Source organism: Aplidium turbinatum, chromosome 8, assembly GCF_918807975.1.
Source record: "Aplidium turbinatum chromosome 8, kaAplTurb1.1, whole genome shotgun sequence".
NCBI lineage: Eukaryota > Metazoa > Chordata > Ascidiacea > Aplousobranchia > Polyclinidae > Aplidium > Aplidium turbinatum.
Window position 1 is genome coordinate 4,832,712 of NC_137479.1, and position 25,051 is coordinate 4,857,762.

General features: G+C 38.0%; 2 protein-coding genes across 3 annotated transcripts in view; one reads left to right on the forward strand and one right to left on the reverse strand.

Moving 5' to 3' along the window:
• The window catches only part of LOC145775960 (atrial natriuretic peptide receptor 3-like), a 176,913-nt gene that overhangs the window by 21,886 nt on the left and 129,976 nt on the right, over positions 1–25,051 (reverse strand). The gene's annotated exons all lie outside the window — the stretch shown is intronic.
• LOC145775999 (atrial natriuretic peptide receptor 3-like) overlaps positions 1–25,051 on the forward strand; it is a 60,128-nt gene that overhangs the window by 20,405 nt on the left and 14,672 nt on the right. For both annotated transcript variants that reach the window (XM_082587410.1, XM_082587409.1), the window contains exons 4-7: positions 11,751–11,950; positions 17,328–17,519; positions 19,966–20,173; positions 21,341–21,509. In XM_082587410.1, coding sequence (XP_082443536.1) covers positions 11,751–11,950; positions 17,328–17,519; positions 19,966–20,173; positions 21,341–21,509 — 769 coding nt within the window. The remainder of the gene's footprint in view (positions 1–11,750; positions 11,951–17,327; positions 17,520–19,965; positions 20,174–21,340; positions 21,510–25,051) is intronic.

The following is a 25,051-nucleotide window of genomic DNA, read 5'->3' on the forward strand; positions in this document are numbered from 1 at the left end:
TGTGGTGCACGGAACAGACCGCAAACCATGTCATCCACCACTGCCTAACCCACCGGCCTCCACACGGTGCACATGGTCTGAGGGTCCTGGACGACGAGACTGCTGAGTGGCTGAAGATTTCCTGCCCTCCAATCTAGCCTGGAAAGATCGCTCATACCCCATCATCATCATCATCCAATAAGCCCTCTGTCGATGTAAAAACATTGTTCCCGGCCCTGGTTAAATTACCCCCCCACTCTCAGGTAGTGTCCGGAGCCCCTGGGAGAAGGTAAACACAAATAGATTAAAGTGAGACACTAGAGTGACTAGACACATGCACGGCCTATCTATCTTATTTTTGCATGGAATAATTGCATTTGTTTGTGTTTTAAGGACATTATGTCCGCATTTCTACATCTTTGTTGATTTTTAAAATACAAGTAGCATACCCTAAGCCCGCACAGGTAATATAATACAGTGAAGAGAGTTAAGGAAAAGAGAAAGTTTACAAAAATTAAGAGAAATAACTCGTTTTTTCTCAAGTCAGTGGAACGAGACCAACTGCTCCTGACTGATTTCAGTTACTTTGCAAATATGCTGTTACTCTTAACTCTTTCGCGCCCAGCGATTTTGAACGGTTTGACCGCAAAACCCAGGCATTTTTGCTATTTTTTCTCTAACTTTAACACTTTGCGTCTTAAAGGGAGGCCAGATTTGCCCCCCCCCTCATATTTCCTTTGATTATTTGAAGCACAGTAACGCCATGCATTTGGTTTTTCTTGACCTTTCCTAAAATTGCCATGCGGATCTGATGATATTAAATTTGATGCTACAAGTTGTGTAGTTTTCTTGTAAATTCAAGATTTTGGTGAATTTTTGCTATTTCTAGCTCACTTCCAGCAAAGCGTGAAATGGATTACATTGCGATAACAAGCCATAAGCTCATAATTGCTTCGTGCATCGATATGCGCGAGCAGAGAGCAACATCCTCTTGTTTTCCTTTGTTTGGTTTGACCTCAATAATACAAAGCGCGTTATTTCTTATGCTACAAAAGAAAAGCCAGTGATCACAAAGCTGTTAATTAGAAACAATAATAGCAAACGTTTTTTGCGTTATCAGCTCTACAAAGAAGAATAGCAATCCACGATCAAAATAGTTGGCTATGTAGGCCACAAACTATTCAAAACAGTTGTTTCAAGCAGATAATATTCATTGACAAATAAAAAACGTTACAATAAGAAATCTTCTCTTGGGTAAATGCACGAAAACCTGGTTTCGAAATAAACGTTCTATGGAAATGCTCTCATTGACAAAACTTGCAATTGAGGAAATGTATCACTGCAAATGCTTTTGGAAGAAGCCGGAGAAATAGCGTTTTTGCAAACAATAATTGTGAGATACACTCAAAATTATGAGATAGGCTCCATTTACACGTAGCAGCTAACTCGATGGCGTCCCTTCCCTGCTTTATGTCGCCTACTTGTTGTTATGTCTTGCATTTTTGTTTCACAGTGCACTGTGTGTTGTTTCAAAGAGCGCAAAATAAAGATGATAATGCCTCATCTACATTACAAAATATTTTGTAATATGGAAGAGGCATAAAGCTAGGCGTCACATAAGACAAACAACAAATCAGCTTTTTTCATCATTGATTCAACATCTGAATACGTTGCGCCAATGTATAAAAGGCCGGCTATTGTGAAGACCCGCCATTTATAAACGATCCGATTATACCAAAAGTGTGATAAACTAATGGATCAAAGAATGAATAAACAACATTGAGAAAACTAAATCTAAGTGACGAACAATACCGATGTCTTCATTTATCTTTGAGAAATGCTGCCTAAACTTATCAACAAAAAATACCGTAAATAACGACAAGGATCCCGAAGCAGAATTTGCTCGACTTTGGCATGAATTTAGTCAGACATCTACAGTAATAATTCCACACATACAATAATGGGCTCTCAACGGCTCTAAGATACATATTAATCAACCTGGTTCTGGGCGTTTTGTGTAACAGCTTAGGGGAAGACATTGTCTCAAACGTTTTCTGCCTAGACTGGACAAAGTGCAGGCCTTACTTATTAGAAGAAATGGTGTATTGGAAACGACAATAATAAAACGAAACAAACAGTTGCTTACCGAATTCTTACATATTCCCTAGTCACTCCAAATCCCCAGTTCTCCAGATTTATAAAACAATGACCACTCCAGTCCATGCCAAAACGTAAAAAGAAAGATCAACTAGCAAAAATTGTTAATGCATGGCCGGGTCACTCAAGCATGAAAATAGAATGGAGCAGAGATACAACAATAATATTAAATGGGCGGGGAATCGTTTCTAACATACCCACCCCCAAAACCAGAGTTTAACAAATGAGGGTTTTACCACTGTAAAACGATTACAACGAAGCAAAATACAAACCAACTAATTGCCACAAGGTGGCCAAATAAACGACAATGAACATGAATTATGCAAATATCGACCAGAATCAAAAATATTCGCGGTTAGCAAGGATCACAATTGCAACACAAAGGCTGGTTTGCATTACACACAAACTTAATAGAACATGCATAACAGTAGCCTACAGAAGGACATCGAAGACACGCCCAAGAGGAGTTAAAAAACCCTTATGACCAACATGCTTAGCGATTGCTAAAATTAAGCACAAAAACATAAGTCTACCGACAACTGGAAGTCAGCATAAACGGATACACGAAAAACAAATGATAACATACATGGTACCAGTGGCAGAAGTGGGGATATGGCATAAACAAAAGCACACATACAACCTAATACTGCACAATGCTATGACCAGCGCAAGTGACATTAACGTCAGAGCAAAAGTAGGCTACCAGAAAAAACACGCGACTGTTAAGTCGAGTCGTGATAATTAAGCAATGAATTGACAAAACACAAAAAATAATATCGCACATAGCAAAAGCATTAGTAATGAGACAGGTGTGTGAAATAGTCAGACCAAAAACAGAGCTAGACTGCTACAGTGTAAATAACTGCAGGATGCAAATAGAAACAACACTATTGATGGGAGTCAATAACACAGTTATGGCAGAACTGCTGGATGCAAATGCATCGACGACACCGCGCTAGCTGCGGTAGTGAGGAGCACAAGAATAATAATAGTAAAATAAACACAAACACGCAATACAATTCAAATATGAAACCTAAGCAGCATGAGCAATGTCAGTTGTGCAATCGTGCCAACCAGCCAGCCTAGAAAACAAAATTGTCATTTTAAAAGTCCATACTGCCCTCTAGCAGGCAGATCTTTCTGATGTCGCGAACAAACTCTGTACCGTCAGCAACCTTTACTCGCACGTGTCTGACAAGTTTGTTAGTGTCCGGCATAACTTCCTTTACAATAGCCTTGGGCCAGTGCCCACGTTTAGTTGCCTCGTCCGCTACCAGTACCAAATCGCCTGGTTTCAAGCTTGGAGATGTGCCAAACCACTTTTGTCGGGGCTGCAACAGGGGGAGATATTGCAACAGCCATTGTTCCCAAAACTTGTTTGTGAGGTATTGGGTCTTTCTCCAAGAGCGTCGATAACCGTCAGCCTTCATAAAAACATCTGGCGGTAGGGTGTCACAAGCTGATCCGGTGAGTATCATACTTGGAGTCAGGGCTTGCAGATCATCTGGTGACGATGGGAGCGAAGTGATGGGACGATCGTTTAAAATTCTTTCAATCTCTGCTACCAGCGTTAGAAGGTCGAACTCATCCAACGTAGCGTTTCCTACCAGCGACCGCATCAATTTTCTTAATAAACGAAAAAATATTTCGTAGAAGCCGCCTTGATGTGAAGCACGCGGAGGGTTGAAGTGCCAGTTCGTTTCATGCCGAAGTAAGGCATCGGTGACTTTCTTTTGATGGAGGTTCTTGAGTCCTTGCCGAAGTTCGCGGTCTGCAGCAACAAAGTTTCCTCCGTTGTCACTGTACAGATCAGTAGGACAAACGTTTCTACGGCTGCAGAATCTTCGGTAGGCTTGAATGAATGCACTTGCCTCCAGGGATTGCACGACCTCAAAGTGCACAGCACGGGTCGCCAAACAATTAAAAATACAAACATCCGTTCTTTGTAGATCGTGGAAGTTCGAGTAGCGGGTAAACAACCGACAGAGAGAGTCCGAGTCCGTAATCGCGTGTTGTTGGGCTGAGCAATGTTCAATGTTTTTAACCTCTGGATCGTCTGACGAAATTCCGCCAACAAAGTCGGACTGGTTTGGCCAATTGCTCGTGACATCATGCAAAAACTTAGGACCATTGAACCAAAGCTTAGCGGTATTAACTTTATCAGGCCAAACTCCCCGAGACGCGAGATCAGCGGGGTTTAAGGTAGTCGGTACATAATGCCATTGATTGACACTGGTAAGCATGTGAATAGTGCTCAGCCTATTAGCCACAAAGGTGTGAAAACGAGTCGAAGTATTATTAATGTAACGCAGCACAACAGTTGAGTCTGTCCATAAGACAACACAATTGAATTTAAAATCACACTCCGTCAGGATAAAATTGCAGACTTTGGCAGCGAGCACAGCAGCAGTGAGCTCCAGGCGAGGTACGCTAACAGGCTTTAATGGAGCCACTCGAGCCTTGCCAAATAGAAAATTACAAATTACTACAGAATCATCATAAAACACGACCCCATAGCCACTGGTACTGGCATCACAAAAACCATGCAATTCAAAGCGGATAGCACATTTACCAAAAAGAGTCAGGCTTCTAGCGATGGAAACACATTCAAGCTCTGGAAGGGCCTTTAACCAAGCTTCCCAATTAATGTTTACTGGCCCAAGGCCATTAAGGGGTTCATCCCAATCAAGTTGAGCGTCACATGCTTGCTGCAGGAGTTGCCTAGCAGGTAAAATGAAGGGTTGTATTAGACCTAGTGGGTCGTATGTTTGCGAAATCATGGAGAGAACGCCTCTCCGGGTGTTAGGCTTTTGTTGGATACTCACCCTCACCTCCATGCAATCGCTCGCAGCATTCCACACAACACCAAGGGTTTTCTGCGTTGGAAGCTGGCACTGAGGCAAATCGACCTTCGACGCCAAGTCTTCCTGCAACACAGAACTCAAGACCTCTGCACTGTTAGACAGGAATTTAGTTAAATGGAAGCCGCCACTTTGTAATAGTTCACGCAGTTGTTGTATTAGTTCGATAGCCTGATCCGGCGATTCACATGAATGACAAATATCGTCAACATAAACATTTTTTAAAACTGTGTTAACAGTGTTTTGATCAGCACCTGTTTCATTGTCTTTGGCAGTCATCCGAAGTGCGAAGGCAGCACAGCATGGCGACGACTTTGCTCCAAACACATGAGTTTGCATACGGTAGTCGACAGGTTCCCGCTTGAGATCATCGTCCGGATACCATAAGAATCGAAAGGTATCCCTGTCTCCTTCGTCTACACGTACTTGGGAAAACATGGCCTTAATATCGCCCACAACAGCGATCGGATGTTGCCTGAAGCGAAACAATGTTCCTACAAGGTTATTGGTGAGATCTGGGCCATGAAGCAGCTTGTCATTTAATGACACGCCTTTAAACTTCGCGCTGCAGTCGAAAACGACTCTAAACTTGGCCGCATTGGTCGTGCAGTGATGGGGCACATAGCACGTCTTCCCTGGTGTGTCTACCACACCAGTTTCAAGTGGCACAGCATAGCCACATTTAACATATTCCTGCATCTTACCACGATACTCATTGAATAACTCCGGGTCAGCAATAAATCGGCGCTTCATTCCCTCTAAGCGCTTGAGTGCCATAGAGCGATTATTGCACAAGTCCGGGTCTTCATTCTTCCACAACAGCCCTACAGAATAGTGTCCATCCACCTTCTTCACCGTGTCCTGCATGATCTGCAGCGCACGTTTATCCTCAATTGAAGGACAGGGGGCCTGTGGCTCATCGATGTCATTAAAATCCTGCAACAATACATTTAACATTCTATCGCAAGACTCCTTTACGCTAAGAAAGTTTACCATTACTGGTGAGTTGAGTTGCCTATCGCCACCATCTTTCCCATAAATGGTCCAACCCAGAAGAGTGTGCAGTCCACATGGTTCTCCTGGTGCGCCAGTACGAACTTCCTGCAAAAGATAAGCCTGGTGAAGATCGCTACCCAATAACAACTCAACCTTCCTATCTTTTAGTTCAGGGAACTTTAAGTCCTCCAAATGACTATATGCACTACTAAGTGCTTCGGTGGGAATACTGTGGCTGACATCCACAATCTGGTCCATCACCAGAGCATCTGCAACGGAAAACACAGCCTGCTCTTCCATTCCCTGCACAGCCAAAAAATCAATTTTCTTGTCATGAAAGGAGACAGCATTGGTGGTCAGCAACTCCACATTGCTTTTTGTCGCAGCAACCCCTAAGCGAGATACGAGGCTTGAGGAGCATAGACTGACGCTAGAACCTTCATCGATAAAAGCATAAGTATAGGTATAGTTGGAGGGGTCCCCAGCCCATACCTTAACTGGCAAAACCTTAAAAATTGTTGTCCCAGATGTTGCTGGCACAGTTGCGGACGTTGTTGCTGAGATGCCCTTCTTCAGAGCAGAGGGGCTTTCCTCTTCCACACGGTTTACATGCAGAAGTGAATTATGCCTCGATCCACACGTTGCACAAGATTTCTTAAATCTGCAATCAACCACTCTGTGGCCTGCTCTCAAGCAACAAAAACACAGTCTATGCTTTTGCACCAGGGTTCTTCTTTCTGCAACAGGCTTTTGTTTAAACATCTCACACTTCCATAGGGCATGCGACTCTGCACACAAACAACAGGACTCTTGCTTATGGTTAGCAGATTGGGAAATCTGCTCTTGGGTTGTGCAAACCGAAGCACGCTTGTAGCCACCTTGCGGATTAGATCGAGCCATCGTTGGTTGTAGAGCTCTCTTAACATCTTTGCCTGGTTGCATAAGATGGCCATATTGGCTGTCGGCTCGAGAGGCTGCATCCTCGACCAAGACTCTTAAATCGCCAAACGTGGCACAGTCCGATCCCAAGTGATTAACATTAACAAACTGCTCCTTTAACTTATAAGGAAGTCGCAGGAACAGCCGTTGAAGCACCTCATCACTGTTTAAAAGATGGGACTTACCCCAGCCATCGAAACTGACTTCACACTTATACATCTTGTCGCAAAGCTTTGTGAGGCCCGGCGCATCCCACTCTGAAATAGGGGGTCCTTGCAGCAAATCTTCCTTCACTTTGGCCATGAGTTTTCCAGGGTTGCCAAACCTTTTTCTCAATCTATCCCATGCCATTCCATATGCTCTTTCACTATTTTGCAAGCAACTCAGGCCAGAAATTACTTCCAAGGCCTGGCCTACACAATTGTCCTCCAAAAAGGCGATGCGATCTTCAAAGCTTAGATAGTTTGACTCAATGTATCGTTCAAAACGCCTTTTAAAGTTAAAGAACTTTAACACATTGCCGTCAAACTTCTCCAGCGACAACCGAGGACCATGAACATTTTGAAACCCTGCACTGAGCTGGGGTTGAGGCACGACGATGGGAAATTCACTACTATTATTAGCTTCAGTGCGAAAGGGAGATGTGTAAGGATTAAGAATATTACTAGCACTACTGCTGCCCTGAAGGATACCCTGTTCTGCTTTTACAGGTGGTATCTTTACACCACTCTCACGGGGTGTCACGTGACTGCTAGACTCAGCAGCTTTGCCTGTGTCACTGCCTGCATCCATAACTACCGATGATGTTTGATGTGACACTTGCTTGGATTGTTCTCGGCAGCTTCGAAGGAGGGTAGAGCAGGCTTCAAGCAAACCATAAATGCTTTCCCCCATACGGTTGATCCTAGATTCCATTGAGCCTGATTGCTGTGGTTTGCATTTGAGTAAATCTAAACGTTTAAGGGAGAGCTTCCTTTGAAGTTCGAGGCATCTTTTCTTTACCTCCAAAACTTCAGAAGAACTCAGGAAATCATCACTTGAGCATAGCTCCATGTCGATGGAAGTTATGCCAAGCTCGATTTCAACCAGCTCTTGTTCTAACACAACGAGACCTGGCAGCTCTTCGCTAATGTCATGTTGACCACTAATATTAGAGGCGGGCTCATGCTGCTCTGTTGAGCCACTAGCATAACCATTTGGCTTACTCCGTCTTGGAGTTTGCTTGGGCTTTTTACGAGCCATAATTAACACACAGCAATATACAAGCTACAAAAAACAAAATCTGTATGGTACTTACCTTTGGTGAGGTGACAATTGACCTTCACGATGTTACGGAGAATGTCAGTAAGCAACCTACTAAAATTACAGGGTTTAACGGTAACCAGTTCTACCTGACTAGAACAATGGCCTGACAGAGTACAGGCTTAGAAGCTTCAATCTTTGGCAGACCTGACAAGACTGCCCAAAGTGAAGATCTATTTACAAAATTTAAACAAAGTTTACAACGTGGCGGGCTCAAAGGCACAAACCAAAAAATGAATCCTTGGCAGACCTGAAAAGACTACCCTAGGATAACAAACAACTAGTTACAAAGTTCAAAGAAACTTTACAGCATGGCAGGCTCAAAGGCACACACCAAAAAAATGAATCCTAGGCAGACCTGAAAAGACTACCCTAGGATAACAAACAAATTACAAAATTCAAACAAACTTTACAGCATGGCAGGCTCAAAGGCACAAACCAAAAATGAATCCTTGGCAGACCTGACAAGACTACCCTAGGATAACAAAACAAATTACACAACTAGCTAAAGTGAGCTAGACAAAGGCACATACCATAAATGAATCCTTGGCAGACCTGAAAAGACTACCCTAGGATAACAAACAAATTACACAACTAGCTAGAGTTAACTAGACAGGCATAACCTTGCACCAAGCAAAGGTATGTTTTATAAATGATGTCTCAAACGTTTTCTGCCTAGACTGGACAAAGTGCAGGCCTTACTTATTAGAAGAAATGGTGTATTGGAAACGACAATAATAAAACGAAACAAACAGTTGCTTACCGAATTCTTACATATTCCCTAGTCACTCCAAATCCCCAGTTCTCCAGATTTATAAAACAATGACCACTCCAGTCCATGCCAAAACGTAAAAAGAAAGATCAACTAGCAAAAATTGTTAATGCATGGCCGGGTCACTCAAGCATGAAAATAGAATGGAGCAGAGATACAACAATAATATTAAATGGGCGGGGAATCGTTTCTAACAGACATTACTTGAAATGATGCACCACACAAAAGATTTTCAATGAAGACTGAGTCTAAAAACCGATGTGGATTGTGCTGCACAATGACTTCAAGTTTAGGACAGAAAAGGCACAAAAATATCGCGATAAAAATAAAGACCTTGTGGGAAATTTTCGAGAATCATAACACGATGCAAATACCATAAACGCGTAGTTTGCATGCTGCTCTAAGCTGGCCGGCAACCACAAAGGTAGACAATACAGGCAGTTTATAATTCAAACAGCGCAATAAACATTATAAATACAGTACGTAAACCGACAATTTTCTTTTACAAACGTTTTACGTCTAATAGTAAATTTTCCCCCAACAATTTTTTGTGAAGCGCTTGCAAACCACGGTTTTGTAAAATAATTCATCATTATTATTTTTTACTTCTCGGATATTGTAAAACGTCATCAGCAAAATCACAAAAAAAAATTTCATTACTTTAATGTAGTAGGCCTAAGAATTTTTTATAGAATTGTAGCCACGTTGTTTCAACAAAGAAGCCATTTTTTGGCAATATAAAGTTATGGAAAATAATTTGCAATTCTGCAAATGTTTGGAAAGAATCTAAGAAGTCTTCTCACAATCTGGCACAAAATGATTATGTTTATTGTATCTCTGCAATATTTTTTACGACAAACTTTGAAGCTTCGTTATAATCATTTTTATCTTTGAAGTCAAAAGTTAATTTTTTTTTGGCCAGAAACATAATCGCTGCCCTTGCTGATGTTGTCGCCTTTACGCGTATTTTTTTGTGTTTCAAACAATGATGACCCAGTCAGCAATCCAGTCCTTTTACATTGATTCAACATTTGTAAACGTTAAATTTATGTAGCTTTGCTGACTGTGGGTTATTTCACATTTCCTGTGTTTACGCATGTTCCTCAATTCGCTGTTGCATTGTTTCGACGATGGCAGACTAAAAATGTATTTTCAAGTTGATTGACACAATCTTCAATAAAAAGTGAGCTTCGAACTTAGCTTTGTTGATGTAAATGCTGTATTGTTTGTGGATGTAATTTATGAGTCATGTTTATAAACACCCGTAAGCGAAATGACTTATGATGTAGCCTGCATGATATTTGTGATGCGACTTGACACAAATCCACAATTTCAAAAGCACCTAATTTGAACTTAGAAATTTCAGATAATTTCAACAACTTGTTCAATTGTCTTCTCTTTACTAAAAATATTCATACTACAAACTCAATTGTAGACCTAAAATACACAAACGAAGATGTAAACAGCCATTCAAGCAGGCTAAGCTGTTACTTATGACTTATGAAAAATTTGGTTCCATAAAACTAGAAGCTAGCCATGAGTTTGGGAATGCATTAGTTTAGGACAAAAATGTAAGACAACAAACGCAGTTTTTTTTTTTTTCAAATTCGTGTAACAATATTACTCTGATTGTAACTATTTTAGAATCAGTGAGTAGCTTACAATAAGATTTGCTCGCAAGTCGTAAATGTTTATCAATGCAATGATTCGGCACACCGCACGCACACTTCGTGCCTTCGATCGAGCTCATTGTTTTTCAGAACTTTGCATGAAATCGGATTAGCACGGTAATTAAATTGCGGCAAGATAAATCAAAATTGTCGTTTTTGGGTACCTTTGCAAAAATTGAAATATCAAGTTTAACATATAAAATTTTAAAACAATGACTTTTCAAACTTATAGACAAATGATTTTTTTTTTCACACCAGTGCAACTTCTGTTGAAATAGCACTAGCGGATAACACGTAACAGCTGATTGAATTTGATCCAAAAACGCCCCCCCCCCCCTGAGCAATTAACTTCCAAAAAAAACGTTGAAAAGCAAAGGGTTAACGAGCTGACACGCATGACACCGATTGTGTATTTTGACATGGAATATCTCATTGGAAAGATAATTTCAAGTTCTGACTATAAGTGTTAGAACCTACTTTCTTAATACAACATATTTGAAGATCCAGTATTTTCAAAATGTGTACTTTTTTAACTTTATTTTTTGTTAAAAATTTTGTGAAAATGAAGCATCTTACAAAAAAAATACTCCCACCTTTTCTGTAGAACCTAAAAAGATTTTTTTTCTTCAGTGGACTTCCTAATGATATGAAGTGTCAAGGAAAAATCAAACATGCCTTGTTCCTTTAGTACATATTTTTCTTTTAACTGTTGGATAAAGTAATCACATTTTGTCAAATTTGAGCAATTTTTTTTTTTAAAAAACTCGAGAATATCAATAAAATAAGCATTTTACAAGGGACCAGTAAATTTATAGATATTCTGCTACAAAGACAAAGTTTTATATCACGCATCAAACAGCATCATTTTGAAATGATGCTGGGCGTTTAGCATTAAACCTCAAATCATTTTAAAATGATGCTGGGCGTTTCGCATTAAACCACAAATCATTTTAAAATGATGCTGGGCGCGAAAGAGTTAAACCAAAATTAAATAGTCCCCCCCATGTTTCCAGCAACAGACTAGATTTTTGAGTAGTTCTAATATATTTCAATAATTTTTCATACTTTTTGTAGGTATAACGGACATGGAGCGTCAGTGGACTTTAAACGAACCGACTGTGGTACGTTACTACATGGAGTAGGTAACGCTTTCATTGCCGTGGGTTGGAGAGAAAGTGGAGGATTTTTTAAGGTCATCGTTCGTACTACAGACGCCCTCATGGAAAATTCTGCCGAGGAAATCTTAAAAGACCAAATTCAGAAGTTGGCGCGAGGTAAAGCTATAAGCCTTTTATTATTTTGGTTGATTATTTAGTTTAGAACAGGGGTGGCCAACTTTTTTGACCTAAGATGCACTTTGTAAGTAATCACCACCCTGAGATTTATCAGATTAGCGTCAACATTGCAAATTCGTACAGATCCTTATCAATCATCAACATGAGCGGTAACCATAATTTATCATGCCAACCTACATCTATTGAAGATTCGGGAAGATTAGCTTACCTGCTTCTCTTTAGCAAAACTAAAACTAATGATATAGATTATATGTAGCCTACAGGAAAACTCTTTAGATAGGCCTATATGCAGTTGAACGAATACCAACATGCCAGTTGTTCAGCTTCACCAAAACCTAACCAGTGAAGTCGACACTACAGAAGTGTCGTACATGCGCATTTGAACGAACCTTAATTTTTCTGGCAGTTGAAGATTTGGATTAAGTGGATGGGAGGGCAAGGAAGCTAATCTTCGTGTTCGCTTACAGGCATGCCTTTAATATGTGTCTTGCCGAACACACAGGCACATGTTTTAAGCGGTGTCGAACCGGCGCTTTTTCGAACTTCGAAACATGGCACTCACCATTCGGTTATGCAGGACTTGCAGATAGGCTATCTCCTGTGGCAGGATAGAAAGAGAAAAAATAAATAAAACAGGTAAATTTTTGAGTTAGTAACAGATAATAACACATCGCTCAAGAATTCCACAATCAAAACAGCAAGCTCGGTCAAGACACAAAGCAGCCCGTCGCAAGGCTTTGCGCATTGATTGTGAGTGTAGAAGCTAATTGAAAGGCGTAGGCAGGCTGCAAGGTTGTCTTCAATCATTGTTGAACTGTTCTTGGACTGGATGATATTCATCTTCGAAAAGTAGACTCGCAGAAATAATTCGATTCGAAAGAGCTCTCAGGTTTAAGGCGCATCTGAGATTTGGATACTTCTCCAACACTAGTTTTGATAACACCACATGCGCTCCACGTTGAAAGAATGTTGATCTGCCATTGTAATTTTTCTAATTCAGAATCTCATGCTCTAGGAGTCTAGCAAGCTAAAACAGACTCCGACTCAGCTCAGCAGCAGGCTAGAGCAGTTAGCTTTAGGAGTCTAGGACGAATGTTCAAATCGAAAAGTAGTGTGATTTTGGCAGCAATGTCATCAACATCAATAACCTACTTGCACCATTGTGAATGGATAACACATAGCCTAAAAGTCAGTAAACGCCTTTCAAACTCTAATAACATGTGAATAAAGAAATATCAGTTAAACTCTCAAGTACATGTAGCTCCATACAGAGTGAATGACTCATGTAAATTTCACTCTGTGTGGAGCTACATGTACTTGAGAGGTTAACTGTTATTTCTTTATTCACTTGTTGATTGATGCATATCAGCTTGTATTCTCTGTGGATCCTTCTCTTGTATCATTGGCCAATCCTATAGATGTTTGCAGGTACATCCCTTCATTTTTTGAATCTTAATGCTTATATGTGCAGCTAGTATCTAATGCAACGGTGGGCAAACTGCGGCTCGCGAGCCGCATGCGGCTCTTCAACATATTTTTTGTGGCTCTTGTATTGAATCGTAACATTACAAAAAAGTTACGATTATACTTTATAAAATAATTATCTCGAACTGTCAACCAAGCAGTGGCGTACCTAGGGTATAGCAGGTATGGCTCGAGCCATGGGCGCCACATTGATAGGGGCGCAAAAATCGGTTGGCATAAATTAAAATTTGTGACTTAGCCTACACTGTCTTCAAAATCTAATTTTCGGCGAATACAACACAAAGATCTAACAAGAGTCTCTCTTTTACTGTAGCCATTGTTAAACAATGGAATTGTGACTTAGCAAAGCAACATTGTGCCTCTCCTGGTTCATTTTGCGTTCAGTCAGCAAAAATTGGAAGTGTAGTAAAGTCGCTGTAAGCAGCGATTAGTTGAAGCTTAGAAATAGTTCCAGAACTTACTTATTCATTTTTACAAGAATTTACAACTTTGTAAAATCAAAACATCGTGCAACCTTGACAAATGAACACTTGGAAGAATTAATTCGCACAGCATTAACAACTTATCGGCCAAACTTTCAGAGAGTAGTGAGTCAAGTACAAAACTCATATGGATAAACAATCATTGTGTTTTTATTGCTGTTATGTTATGTCAAATGATTTTACGGTTCGCTGGTGTTTATGATTTATTCGCAAGTGGCTCTTTCTTTGAACAACTTTGCCCACCCCTAATCTAATGTCTTGCATTTTAGATCCATCTCAGATGATTGTTATGTCCTAGCTTAGTGATAAATTTCTGTCTTTTTCTCAAGCTTTTATTTTTAACAAATTAGGCTACAGTCATTGTTTGGCACAACTTTTCTCAAAAAATTCACATCTTCTAATTGGCAGTAAAATTACATTTCGCTGGAGTCTGAAATCAAAAATTAAATCAATTCTCATTGTCTTATTATATCACTCTCAGAAACCATCTTCTCAACACAACTTTTCACTTTCATTTTACTACGCTGAAGAGATGGGAAGATCGAAACACTGGCCGCTGTCGTACTGTAGTTATCTTTTAATAATGTCTTTTTAGCAATTTAACCTTAACTTTAACCTTAAAAATTCGTTTGTTAAAATGCTTTGTTTGGTCAATTTTGATGTACGCATGTGCAACTTGGACACTAACGGCAAAAACCCGAAAAAAAATTGAAGCTGCAGAAATGTGGTTTTACCGAAGAATTCTTAAAATTCCATGGACAGCTTTTCGAACCAACAGAGCAGTTTTCCAACAGATGGGCCAGGCGCAGCAGATAATGAGATCTTTAGAAATGCGACAGGTGAAGTTCTTAGGTCACATTATAAGGAAAGGCGAACTTGAAGATTTACCTTTAAGTGGAAAAATTCTAGGAAAACGGTCAAGTGGAGCACAAAGGTTCACATTTTTGCACAATTTTCAACCACTTATCAAAAATTTTCTATATAAAAAAAAGTATAAAAAAGTTAATATATAAAAAAAAAGTTATTAAATATAAAATAATTATATTAATAATTATAAATATAAATAATTAATTATTATATATAATTATTATAATATATAATTATATATTATATATATTATATATATATATTATATTATATATTATATTATATATATTATATTATATATATTATATTATATATTATATTATATATATATTATATATATATATATATATATATTATATATAATTATTATAATTATTGTAATAATTATTATATTAATTAATTAATTAATTAATTAATTATTATTATTAATTAATTATTAATAGTTAATTATAATAAATAATTATTAATAATTATAATATAAATAATTATTAATATATTAAAATAATATTAAAAAGTTATTATATAAAAAAGTTTCTATTTGAATAAGTTTATACTGATGAAGCCACACTTGTGTGGCGAAAGCTCTGTATTTAAATAAACCGATTCTTCTGATTTGGTGTGATATTGTTTACTTTACTTATCAAAAACCCTACTAAAATTTGGCAAGAAGCACGAGGTCGATCAAACTGGAACATCATTGTACACCGAGGGTGGTATCAGCTATGATACCTAAAGAGAGAGAGAGAGTGTCTATGTCTCAATTAAATATACCATCAAGTTGAAACACTCTTGTGTGGCACAAAAACATAATTATATATTAAGCCTAACTGGATTCAACAACAATTTGAACTGAGACTTCAGCAATAACTGGATAACAATTGCTGAATATGCATGTCGCCAGATTATTTGAAAAACTCCAGCCGAAATTCAATAAAAGGCCAGACCAAAAGTAGTTCAATCTTATCATCATGAAGATAGTCCAAAGACTCAGTATTTATAAATTTGCATTGAAAAAAACTAAAATGACAACCTGTTTATAGAGATTTCCTTATCCACAAATTATTTTTCATAAACACGAAATATTTTTCTTCACCCACTCTTTAATTCTGAATATATATATTTTTTGGTGGTAATCACCTCTAGCTACTTGCGTCTACTTTACAGTTTACTTATTAATTTCAGTTGAAAACTCCAACAACTTTAAACATAACCACGAACTTCGTGATTGAGAGCAAGGATTTTGCGGTTTAAGGAAATATGGCTAACGCGTAATTGCAAAGTTGGGGAAATTCGTGGATACTACAAATCTTTCAATTGCACATTTATTTTGGAATAAACTTAGCTACTTACATTTGACATGGTTAGCTCCTGCGCCCCCGGGCCTGCGTCAGTGGTTCAAAGCCTCTACAAGTATGTGAAACTGCCAGGATTAAGTTCTGCAAGAAGTTTTCCCAGTCCAAGGATAAAGATTTAATCAATCAATCAATCAATCTACAGCAATCAATTAACAGTCTGACTACAATCGAAAATCAATGATAAGCTTACTTTTGTTTGCCAACTGTGCTCTTTTACAGTTACTTTTTGCGGTTGTGGAATTGAAACTTATCATTTTGCCCAAATTGCAATACCACATGCAATTATTTCCAAAATCGATGATAACGCATTTTACATTCATTGGAAAATATCAATGCATCTCATAAATTATAACAATTATGTAAAGTCTATAAACTAGTGAGACGTCGAAACATCATGGTAAGATTGATTTGCCTAAATAACTGGATATTTTTTCCCAAATTCGCGAGTTTTTTTTTTCAGCGAGGGAGCGACCGCCCCCTTGCACCCCATCTCCTACGGCTATGATTACTACTCAAACTATCAACTTATAGTTGGCGATTTTGGCCACCAGCTGATCGGCCTGCAGTCAGATTTGAAGCTGTACATTGGCATGGCATGTGTAAATAGGTCGTCGTGGTTGAAACCAGGGCTTTGGAGCCTGAGGCGTGCATTTTCAACGGAGCTGGAGCCGGAGCTCTACGTGAAATTCAAGTGGAGCAGGAGCTGGAGCCAGTTGTTTGATAGCTCCGGCTCCGATGCATTCCATAAGATGCTGCTACTATTGGCTGAATTCACATAATTTAGCAGCAACCCTTCATACAGCATACTGAATGAACCATTTGATAGTTTTCAATCATGTATTTAAATTGACTTTAAATGGTGTAAGCTATGCTTTATAAGTACTGTAGTACCTGCAGCCAGTGATGCAGCAGGAAAGTTGTGGACATTGCCTTTGTTTAGTTTATATTGTTGGATACGGAACAGTGGTATCAATGAGCTCAGGAGCTGGAGCTAATTTATGATAAAAGTGAGCTCCGGAGCTGGAGCAATTTACCACTTACGCCTGCTCCAAACCCCTGGTTGAAACAGTGTAGAAACAATGCAAAAATTACGTTGATGACTGCTGGGTTGTGTTATGGCCTAAAATACTGTTTAAAATCAATTTCAAACTATCATCAATATTTTAGTGTCGATTTGGTGTGTTGGACGTCGAGCAATGCGCAAGGTTATGCTCGTGGCAGATAAACTGAACATGACAAATGGGGAATACGTTTTCATTTACTTGGATTTATACAACTCCAACACCAGTTACTTTTGGACTGACGATGACGATATCATTGAGTACGATACTTCAAACGCAGATGATTCTAACTTCACAGGTACAGTATGAAGGCTGAATTGTATGCAGCTTAGTAAACGTTATTCACTATGCATTATGAATCCAGGTTAGGATGATGAGAAAAACAAACCGCTTTTTTGAGAGCGACTTTTCTCAAAGTGAGATGCAAACCGTGAATTTTTTAAGCAAATGTTTACAACCTTCAAGCTTTGTTTAACTATTTTATAAAATGCATTGGCTATGACAAACGGTGCACTGAAAAAATGGCACCAGAGAAAGTGGTAGGCTACAGGAAAAAATGGCACAATGACCTTTCCTTGCTGAATTTGGAGTTCAAGGAGATACTTTTCACATAATTTACACTAGGCATCTCCAAGGAGAATACTATGACCGAAACCAGATTTCAACTGTGCCATTGTCTTGCACCCCGCAATGTAGTCTTGGCAGAAGTTCTTCAAGTGTTGCTGTTGTTCAACGTAGAGCATCTTCCTCTTCTTAAAATTTGGCCTACTATTATTGAAACTTTAAGTGGGTCACTGAAATGTCAGTGGTGGGCCACTTCGTGAACCGCCGGTCAGTAGTTCGCCATCCCTGATTTAGATTTTAGATGATGCCGACATTCTTCTCAGCAGAGAATTGTCTGAAGTCTCCACTCCATATGCAGTAAAGAAATGTCCTTGTGCCATTTTTTTCTTAAAATCATGACAAATTACTAGAAAGAGGAAAATTAGCAAGAACACTCACCTCGCTATTAGTGTTTCCAATTTCGGACAAAATTACAACACCCAGGCTTTGGGTATTTAAAAAATAAAAACCCGTGAAAACCCTTTTTTTTCGGGTTTTAAATAAACATCAATTTGGCCCGATATTAAACATAATTTTCTTTTCGTATACAAAGACACAAAGAGTAGGTTAGTTCACAACATAAAGGTTATCGCTATGACACGTTCCTTTCAAGCGATTTTAAAAATACTACTACACGAAAAACAAAGCGTTGAAACTTTCATCAGTCTGTTTCTTAATTTTGTGACAAATAGTCCAATAGGTGAATATAAGCTCTATCGGGCACCACTGACATGGGTCTGATTGTAAGCAAGGTATGATAGGGGCTTTCAAGATTTCTAGATGTTTTGTTTGTAGCTCGAAAAAGATTCATTTCCATTTTCCATTCTTACAATTTCGCAGTCTTGATTTTCGCTTTCCATAAATGAAACGAACTCCTCTGAAAGACTCTAAGAGTTTTAACCTTTTAGATCTTTTGATGAGTTCACGCTCAACACTTTCTCGATCTTCTTCCACATAGCCATCAGTGCTTTGTTGATACTTTCCACAATTTTTTTTGCTAAAAATGCAACTTTGGACTTTTTGTTTTGTGTCCAATTTGGTCATAGCAGCCTACCCGTCCACCTATAGCTGCGAGACTTTGAATAAGTGAATCAGTTTCATATTTCCTGTTCCAGACGTTTTTCCAACCTGTCTTGCAGATATTCACTGATCTTTGTGTCCGAGTTTTCCAGCTTTAGAGGAAACGTAACCACTTTTTCCCGATGTAAGTAAACATTTTCTATATGTAAAAGGTATTCGACTTCAATTTCTATATCAGTCATCACCAAAACTTTACAAAGCTCTTTGATCGTCTCACATTCACCATCGGAAACCTCGCTCGAGGCTTACCGTCGCTACTACTATTAGAAATGGAAAAGCAGCTTGAAAAAACTACAGTATTCCTCTGAGTTTTGATATTAAGGAAGTAGCCTAAGTCCTATTTTTTTTTTTCGAAAGAAGCGATGTTTTGAGGTAAATTGTCATCATTACGCACCACACCATATGTTTAGAACAGCTTCACTGTCATGCGGAATTTTACAACTATTATCTTAATCTCACAGGCTAATGTGTAATTGCAAATGGGTGTCCTATTACACTTTTTCAACACTGTAAAGTTTAAATCGTAAAATTGAACCTACCCGATTTTGCATTCTTGAAGCAGCAGATGATAATTTTGTATGATGCTTTAATACATATTGTGATAAATGAGCACAAAACGCAAGGGTGAACACTAACAGTATGATTAGCGTACAGCTTAACTAAATGATTTCAAACTTTTTCAGATCAAAATCTTTTTCATATTTTGTCTGGAAAACCGGAGTCTAAATTTTAAAACGTGGGTTTCGGATAGTGAAAAATACACGAAAAAAAACGGGTTTGGGGTTCGGGTAAACCCTAATTGCAAACACTTCTCGCTATGCTATAAAGTTTGTTTACATAAAACCTCTGTTCATTTTATCATTTGTCACATATAAACAGATTCTGCTTTGATGACTTGTTTTTTTTGTAACCTGTTTTGACGCCACAGTGCTCATTATCACAGCAGCGCCAATGCCATTAGCAGCGCCATCAAGTACAATGACAGGATACGCGTCTTGTTTCGTGGAACGCAAAGTCTATTTGCACTAAATTCCGTTTTATTATTTGTTACCCTCATACAGATCCACATACTGACGAGTACCTCCGTGCCTTGACAGTTGTTACCCTACACACACCAACCAACGCAGAATACAAACAATTTTCTGATTCCGTGAAGCAGGAGCTTAACAGCACAAGCAATGGGACTGTAATGGAATACAATGAATATGTCAATCCATTTATTAGTTATTACTACGATTCCATGAGACTGTTCATTTTCGGGTTACTGAGGTAAATTTGAATCATATGACATCAAACAGTGCATTTCAAAATAAAAGATAATTTACTTGACAAAATGCTTAGGGTAAAAAAATTCGATAAACACATGCTCATTCTTTGATTGAGTGGATCTGTTAAATAGTTACGTCTAAAAGTGAATAAAAAAATGTCATTAACCTCTCAAGTAGGCTACATGTAGATCCATACAAACTGAAAATTACATGACTTTTAACACTTTTGTATTTCTTTAAAGGATGATAAGCAATGTCTAATTAAAATTAACAGTGTCAGTTGACAATGTCTGTTTAGACATGAAATAAAAAAGAGCTAAAAGTCATGTAATTTTCACTTTGTGTGGAGCTACATGTACTTGAGAGGATAATCTTCTTCTTATTCAATTGCCTTGCCTGAACCAGGTATCGACGGCCTCAGATGAATAATTAGACCAAATGTTCCTATTGTATGTTGCATGGATGTGTTGCATGGTTGCACTTGTTGATTTATGGCATATCAGTTTGTATCCTCTGTGGATCTTCCTCTTGTATCATGGGTCAATCCTTTTGATGCTTGCTGATACACCCCTTCATTTTCTTTGAGAACTTAGTCTAAATTTTGATTCTTGCGAAAAATATTGTAGATGTCATTATGTACTGTAGTTTCAAAAAAGAGATAATGAATGAATAGAACGCAACCTACGGTAGCGTCTGGAAGGACTCAGCTTCAGTGAATATTTGTCTATGTTTGGAATTCTAAGGAAGAGATCTTGCGTGTAAAATAATTTGATGAGGTGTTTTTAGTAACTTAGTTTCTGAGATACCGTTACACGGGTTTGGATGAGTTGAGTTTAAAAATCAAGAAGCTCACTTGACAACTATGCCATATCATACTGTAGGTGGGATGTTGATCCCTGTTTTGAAAACCGCAGTGAAGGGAAAAGTAATTTAACAAGACTTGAGTAGCTGCAACTGGTAAAAGATGATGATTTAGACTATCAAGGCTGTTTGAAATCATATTGAATCGATAAGCAGAAATTAAAAGTCGACGTTATTATCAATCAATTGACTAGTTTTTAGTGCCTTGACCGGTGATTCTCGATCACTAATAGAGCGCATTCTTAGGAGCAGCCCAGTAGGCCTTCGTTTTATATTTTCATTGTCAACATAATGCGTTTTGTTGCAGAACAATTTGCAACAGATCGAACCAGTTTGACAATGGAGAAGAATTTATCAGCCGATTGTGGGGAATTGAGTATCAAAGTCTCGGAAGAAATATAACGATATCTAAAAGAGGAGATCAAGAAATGGATTACTCTGTCTTGGATATGAATAACAAAACAAAGAAATTTGAGGTAGGCTAGATGATTTTATTTCTCAATGTCAGTGCTATAGAATAAATTGCTCCATATTTTATGTCTATTGTTTCATCGCAGTAGAATGTTTTCAAACAAATGAAATGTGCACCAGTACCAGTATTTTCAACTGAAGTTGCCTACCCCCATTGCTCTTTCTTCGTATGCTGTGTATAAGTTTAACTGTTTGCGTGACGCAAACCAGACATACATTGGTATGTCAACCAGACATTTTTTGACAAGGGTCGGGGAGCACTTAAACCCAAACATAACAATCAATGTTTTATTTGTCAGTAACAGGAACATAGGTACATGTTTGAAATATGCAATATACACAGTACAAAAGTTACACAAGTTCCCATACCGACAGGGAGACAACGAGACGACCATACGGTCTACTAGTCAATTGCCACCCTACGGAAATTACGATTTTGCCATTTAAAATAAGCTTACAAGAGAAAAATAATAATTGAAACGTTCCCGCGCTTCAACAACAGCATACGCATAAAAAAAACATATTGATGATAACGTAGGCCAAAACACAAAATTCCATGAAGCAAGCAGAGAATAATAAAGTTTCCGAAGCAACTGACAAGTTGGTTTCCATAACATATCACTTATTACGATGCACTGTAGCTTTGTAAAATTAACGTTTTGATCTCTTTTTTGAAACAATGAAATGATAAGTTTTTTAGCCTACTTGGAACCTCTGACCAGAGCATTGGTCCCAATACCTGCATGGACTTCTTGCCAAATTCTGTGTTTGATCTGTTTATAAAATAATTGTTGCCTGTTTGATATCTTGTGTTATGCTGATGAATAGATGAAGCATTTGTAAATAAATCACAATACGTAGACGGATACTCATTCATATGAACTTTGTACATATGTTTTTTTATTTCAATGTTATGTATGTCTTTTAGTTTCAAGATGTTCATTTTGAAAAATAAAAAATTAGTGTGAGCATAGTAATTTTGTTTCGTAATTATTCTTATAACCTTTTTTTGTAATTTTATTAATGGATCCAGTGCACTGTCACAGGCCTTTCCCCAGCTTGAAATACAATATTGCAAAGGACAGTAAATCAAAGCGTGATACACATCTTTTAAAGTGTCTGTGTTGACATAATTTCTGAGTTTAAGCAACGCCCATGAACCTTTTGCTACTTTTCCGCAAATTTTATCTATGTGATATTTCCATGTTAATTTGTTATCTATGTAAACGCCAAGGTATTTTATTTGATCTTTTTGTTGAATGCTTGTGTTACCAATGTTAATGTTAAAATTTTTTATGTGTTTTTTATTTGTTATTAGCATGTATTCAGTTTTTGAGAAATTTAATGATAATCTATTAAGCTTCATTCAGTTGTAAACTTTTTGCATTTCGGCATTCACATTGTTCTGCAAATTTATTTCACATTTGTCACTCATCGTAAGATTGGTGTCGTCAGAAAATAGTTTAACATTCATGTTTGTTGAATTTGGTAAGTCATTTATATACAGTAAGAAAAGAAGGGGTCCCAATGTCGATCCTTGGGGCACACCGCAGGTAACCTGTCTTGAGTTTGAAGAGATTCCATTGACGACCGTGTGCTGTAGACGATTGCTGATATAGCTTTTTAACAATTGTAATGGAAGGCCCCGAAAACCGTATGTTTGCAGTTTCTGTATGAGAATAGTGTGATCAACTGTGTCGAAGGCTTTAGCTAAATCAAGAAATACAGAGCAAGTTGTATTTTTATTATCTAGGTTAGTTAAGATGTTATCACAAGCGTTTGACACAGCTAACGAAGTGGAATATTGTGGTCTAAATCCATACTGATGTGGTGTGATCAGGTCTTTTTTTGTTAGATAATTGTACATTTGTTCATACAGGCATTTTTCGAATATTTTGGTGAAGGGGGACAATAGTGATATGGGCCTATAGTTGGAACAATTTTTCCTGGAGCCACTTTTGAAGATTGGGGTAACTTGAGCGACCTTTAGTACATCAGGATATACACCTTTATCGATACACTCATTGAATAAGTTGGTGAGGAAAGGGGCGATTATTGGTGAGGATAGTTTGACAAATCTTATAGGTATTCCATCATGTCCTGTACTTTTAGAGACAGAAAGATTATTAAGATGTTTTAATACTTCTTCTTGATTGACGGGTTTTAGGAAAAAGGAGAATGGGACACTTTGCAATTTCAATAATGAGCCAGGAGACGGTAGAGGGATTTTAGATGCCATGGAAGGACCAATTTCTGTGAAATAATCATTAAAACAGTTACTTATTTGTGCAGGGTCAGAGATTTTTTCATTGTCAGTGCTAATTATTTCTTCTGGTATGTGAGCTGTGTGCTTATGTTTGTACTTGATGATGTCATTTATGGTTTTCCATATTTTTCCAGTGTTGTGCTTGCTTTGCGTAATAAGAAAATTGTAATGCATTTTTTTTGCTTGCTCTTTGGTATGAGTAAGTACATTTCTGTACTTTTTGTATGTTGCTTGTGCAGAAGTGTTTGTTGGGTCTTTTATTTTTAAGTGATATAGTCTGTTTTTAGTTTTGATGGAGTTCAAAATTCCTTTTGTTAGCCATGGTTTGGTCTTGAGTTTTCTTTCTCTTCGAGACAACAATCGTAAAGGTGCATGCTTGTTTAAAGTGTCATTAAAAGTGTCGATGAAATGATTAAATTTGCTATGAACTGAATCATTCCTTTCTGTGTATTGGTTGGTCAAGCTATTTTCCAGATCACAAACGAATTCATCAGCAACAAAGTTTTTCATGTTCCTTACTTTTTGTGTATATTTTTCTTGTTTTGGTTTTACAGAGTTTATCACAACTACAATAGGAAAGTGGTCAGAAACATCGTGAATAAGAACATGGCATTGAATTTTATTTGATTGGTCGTTGCTGTATACATGATCGATTAAAGTTGAACTTGTGGAAGTTACACGGGTTGGGGATTGTACTAATTGATTGCAGCCTAAAGAGAGAAACGCATCACAGTAATTTTTTACAGCAGAATTTTTTGTCTTTGCAAACATATCAATATTAAAATCACCACAAATGTAATATTGTTTTTTGAAATTATTTAACGAATCAATGCACTCACAGAATTTGGTTTGAAACTCAATTAACTTATTTTTGGGATGCCTGTATACTACACCAACTGTGCACTGTCTATTAGGGTGGGCCGTCGGAAACAGATCGCTTAGCAACTCGAGTTTCTTAGGAGGTTTGTCGAGTAAATGGCGAAATCGAAAACCATTTTTTAATTGAACGCCAGGAAGACGGCGCACAACTGGGACCTAATCGGTAAATCACCCCATTCCAGGGATATTGACAGGGTTGCCATAACGTCCTTATTTCTAAGATTTGTCCTTATTTTGAAGAACTCTATCTTAGAAAATATTACTGTCCTTATTGCTAGGAAATGTCCTTCTTTTTGACTTGAGTCCTTATTTTGTCTTATTCTCAACAATTAGTGAATAAACTTAGTGGAATGACAGCCAAATCCCTACTACAGTAAAAGTAAACCTAGACCTGAGTTGTCT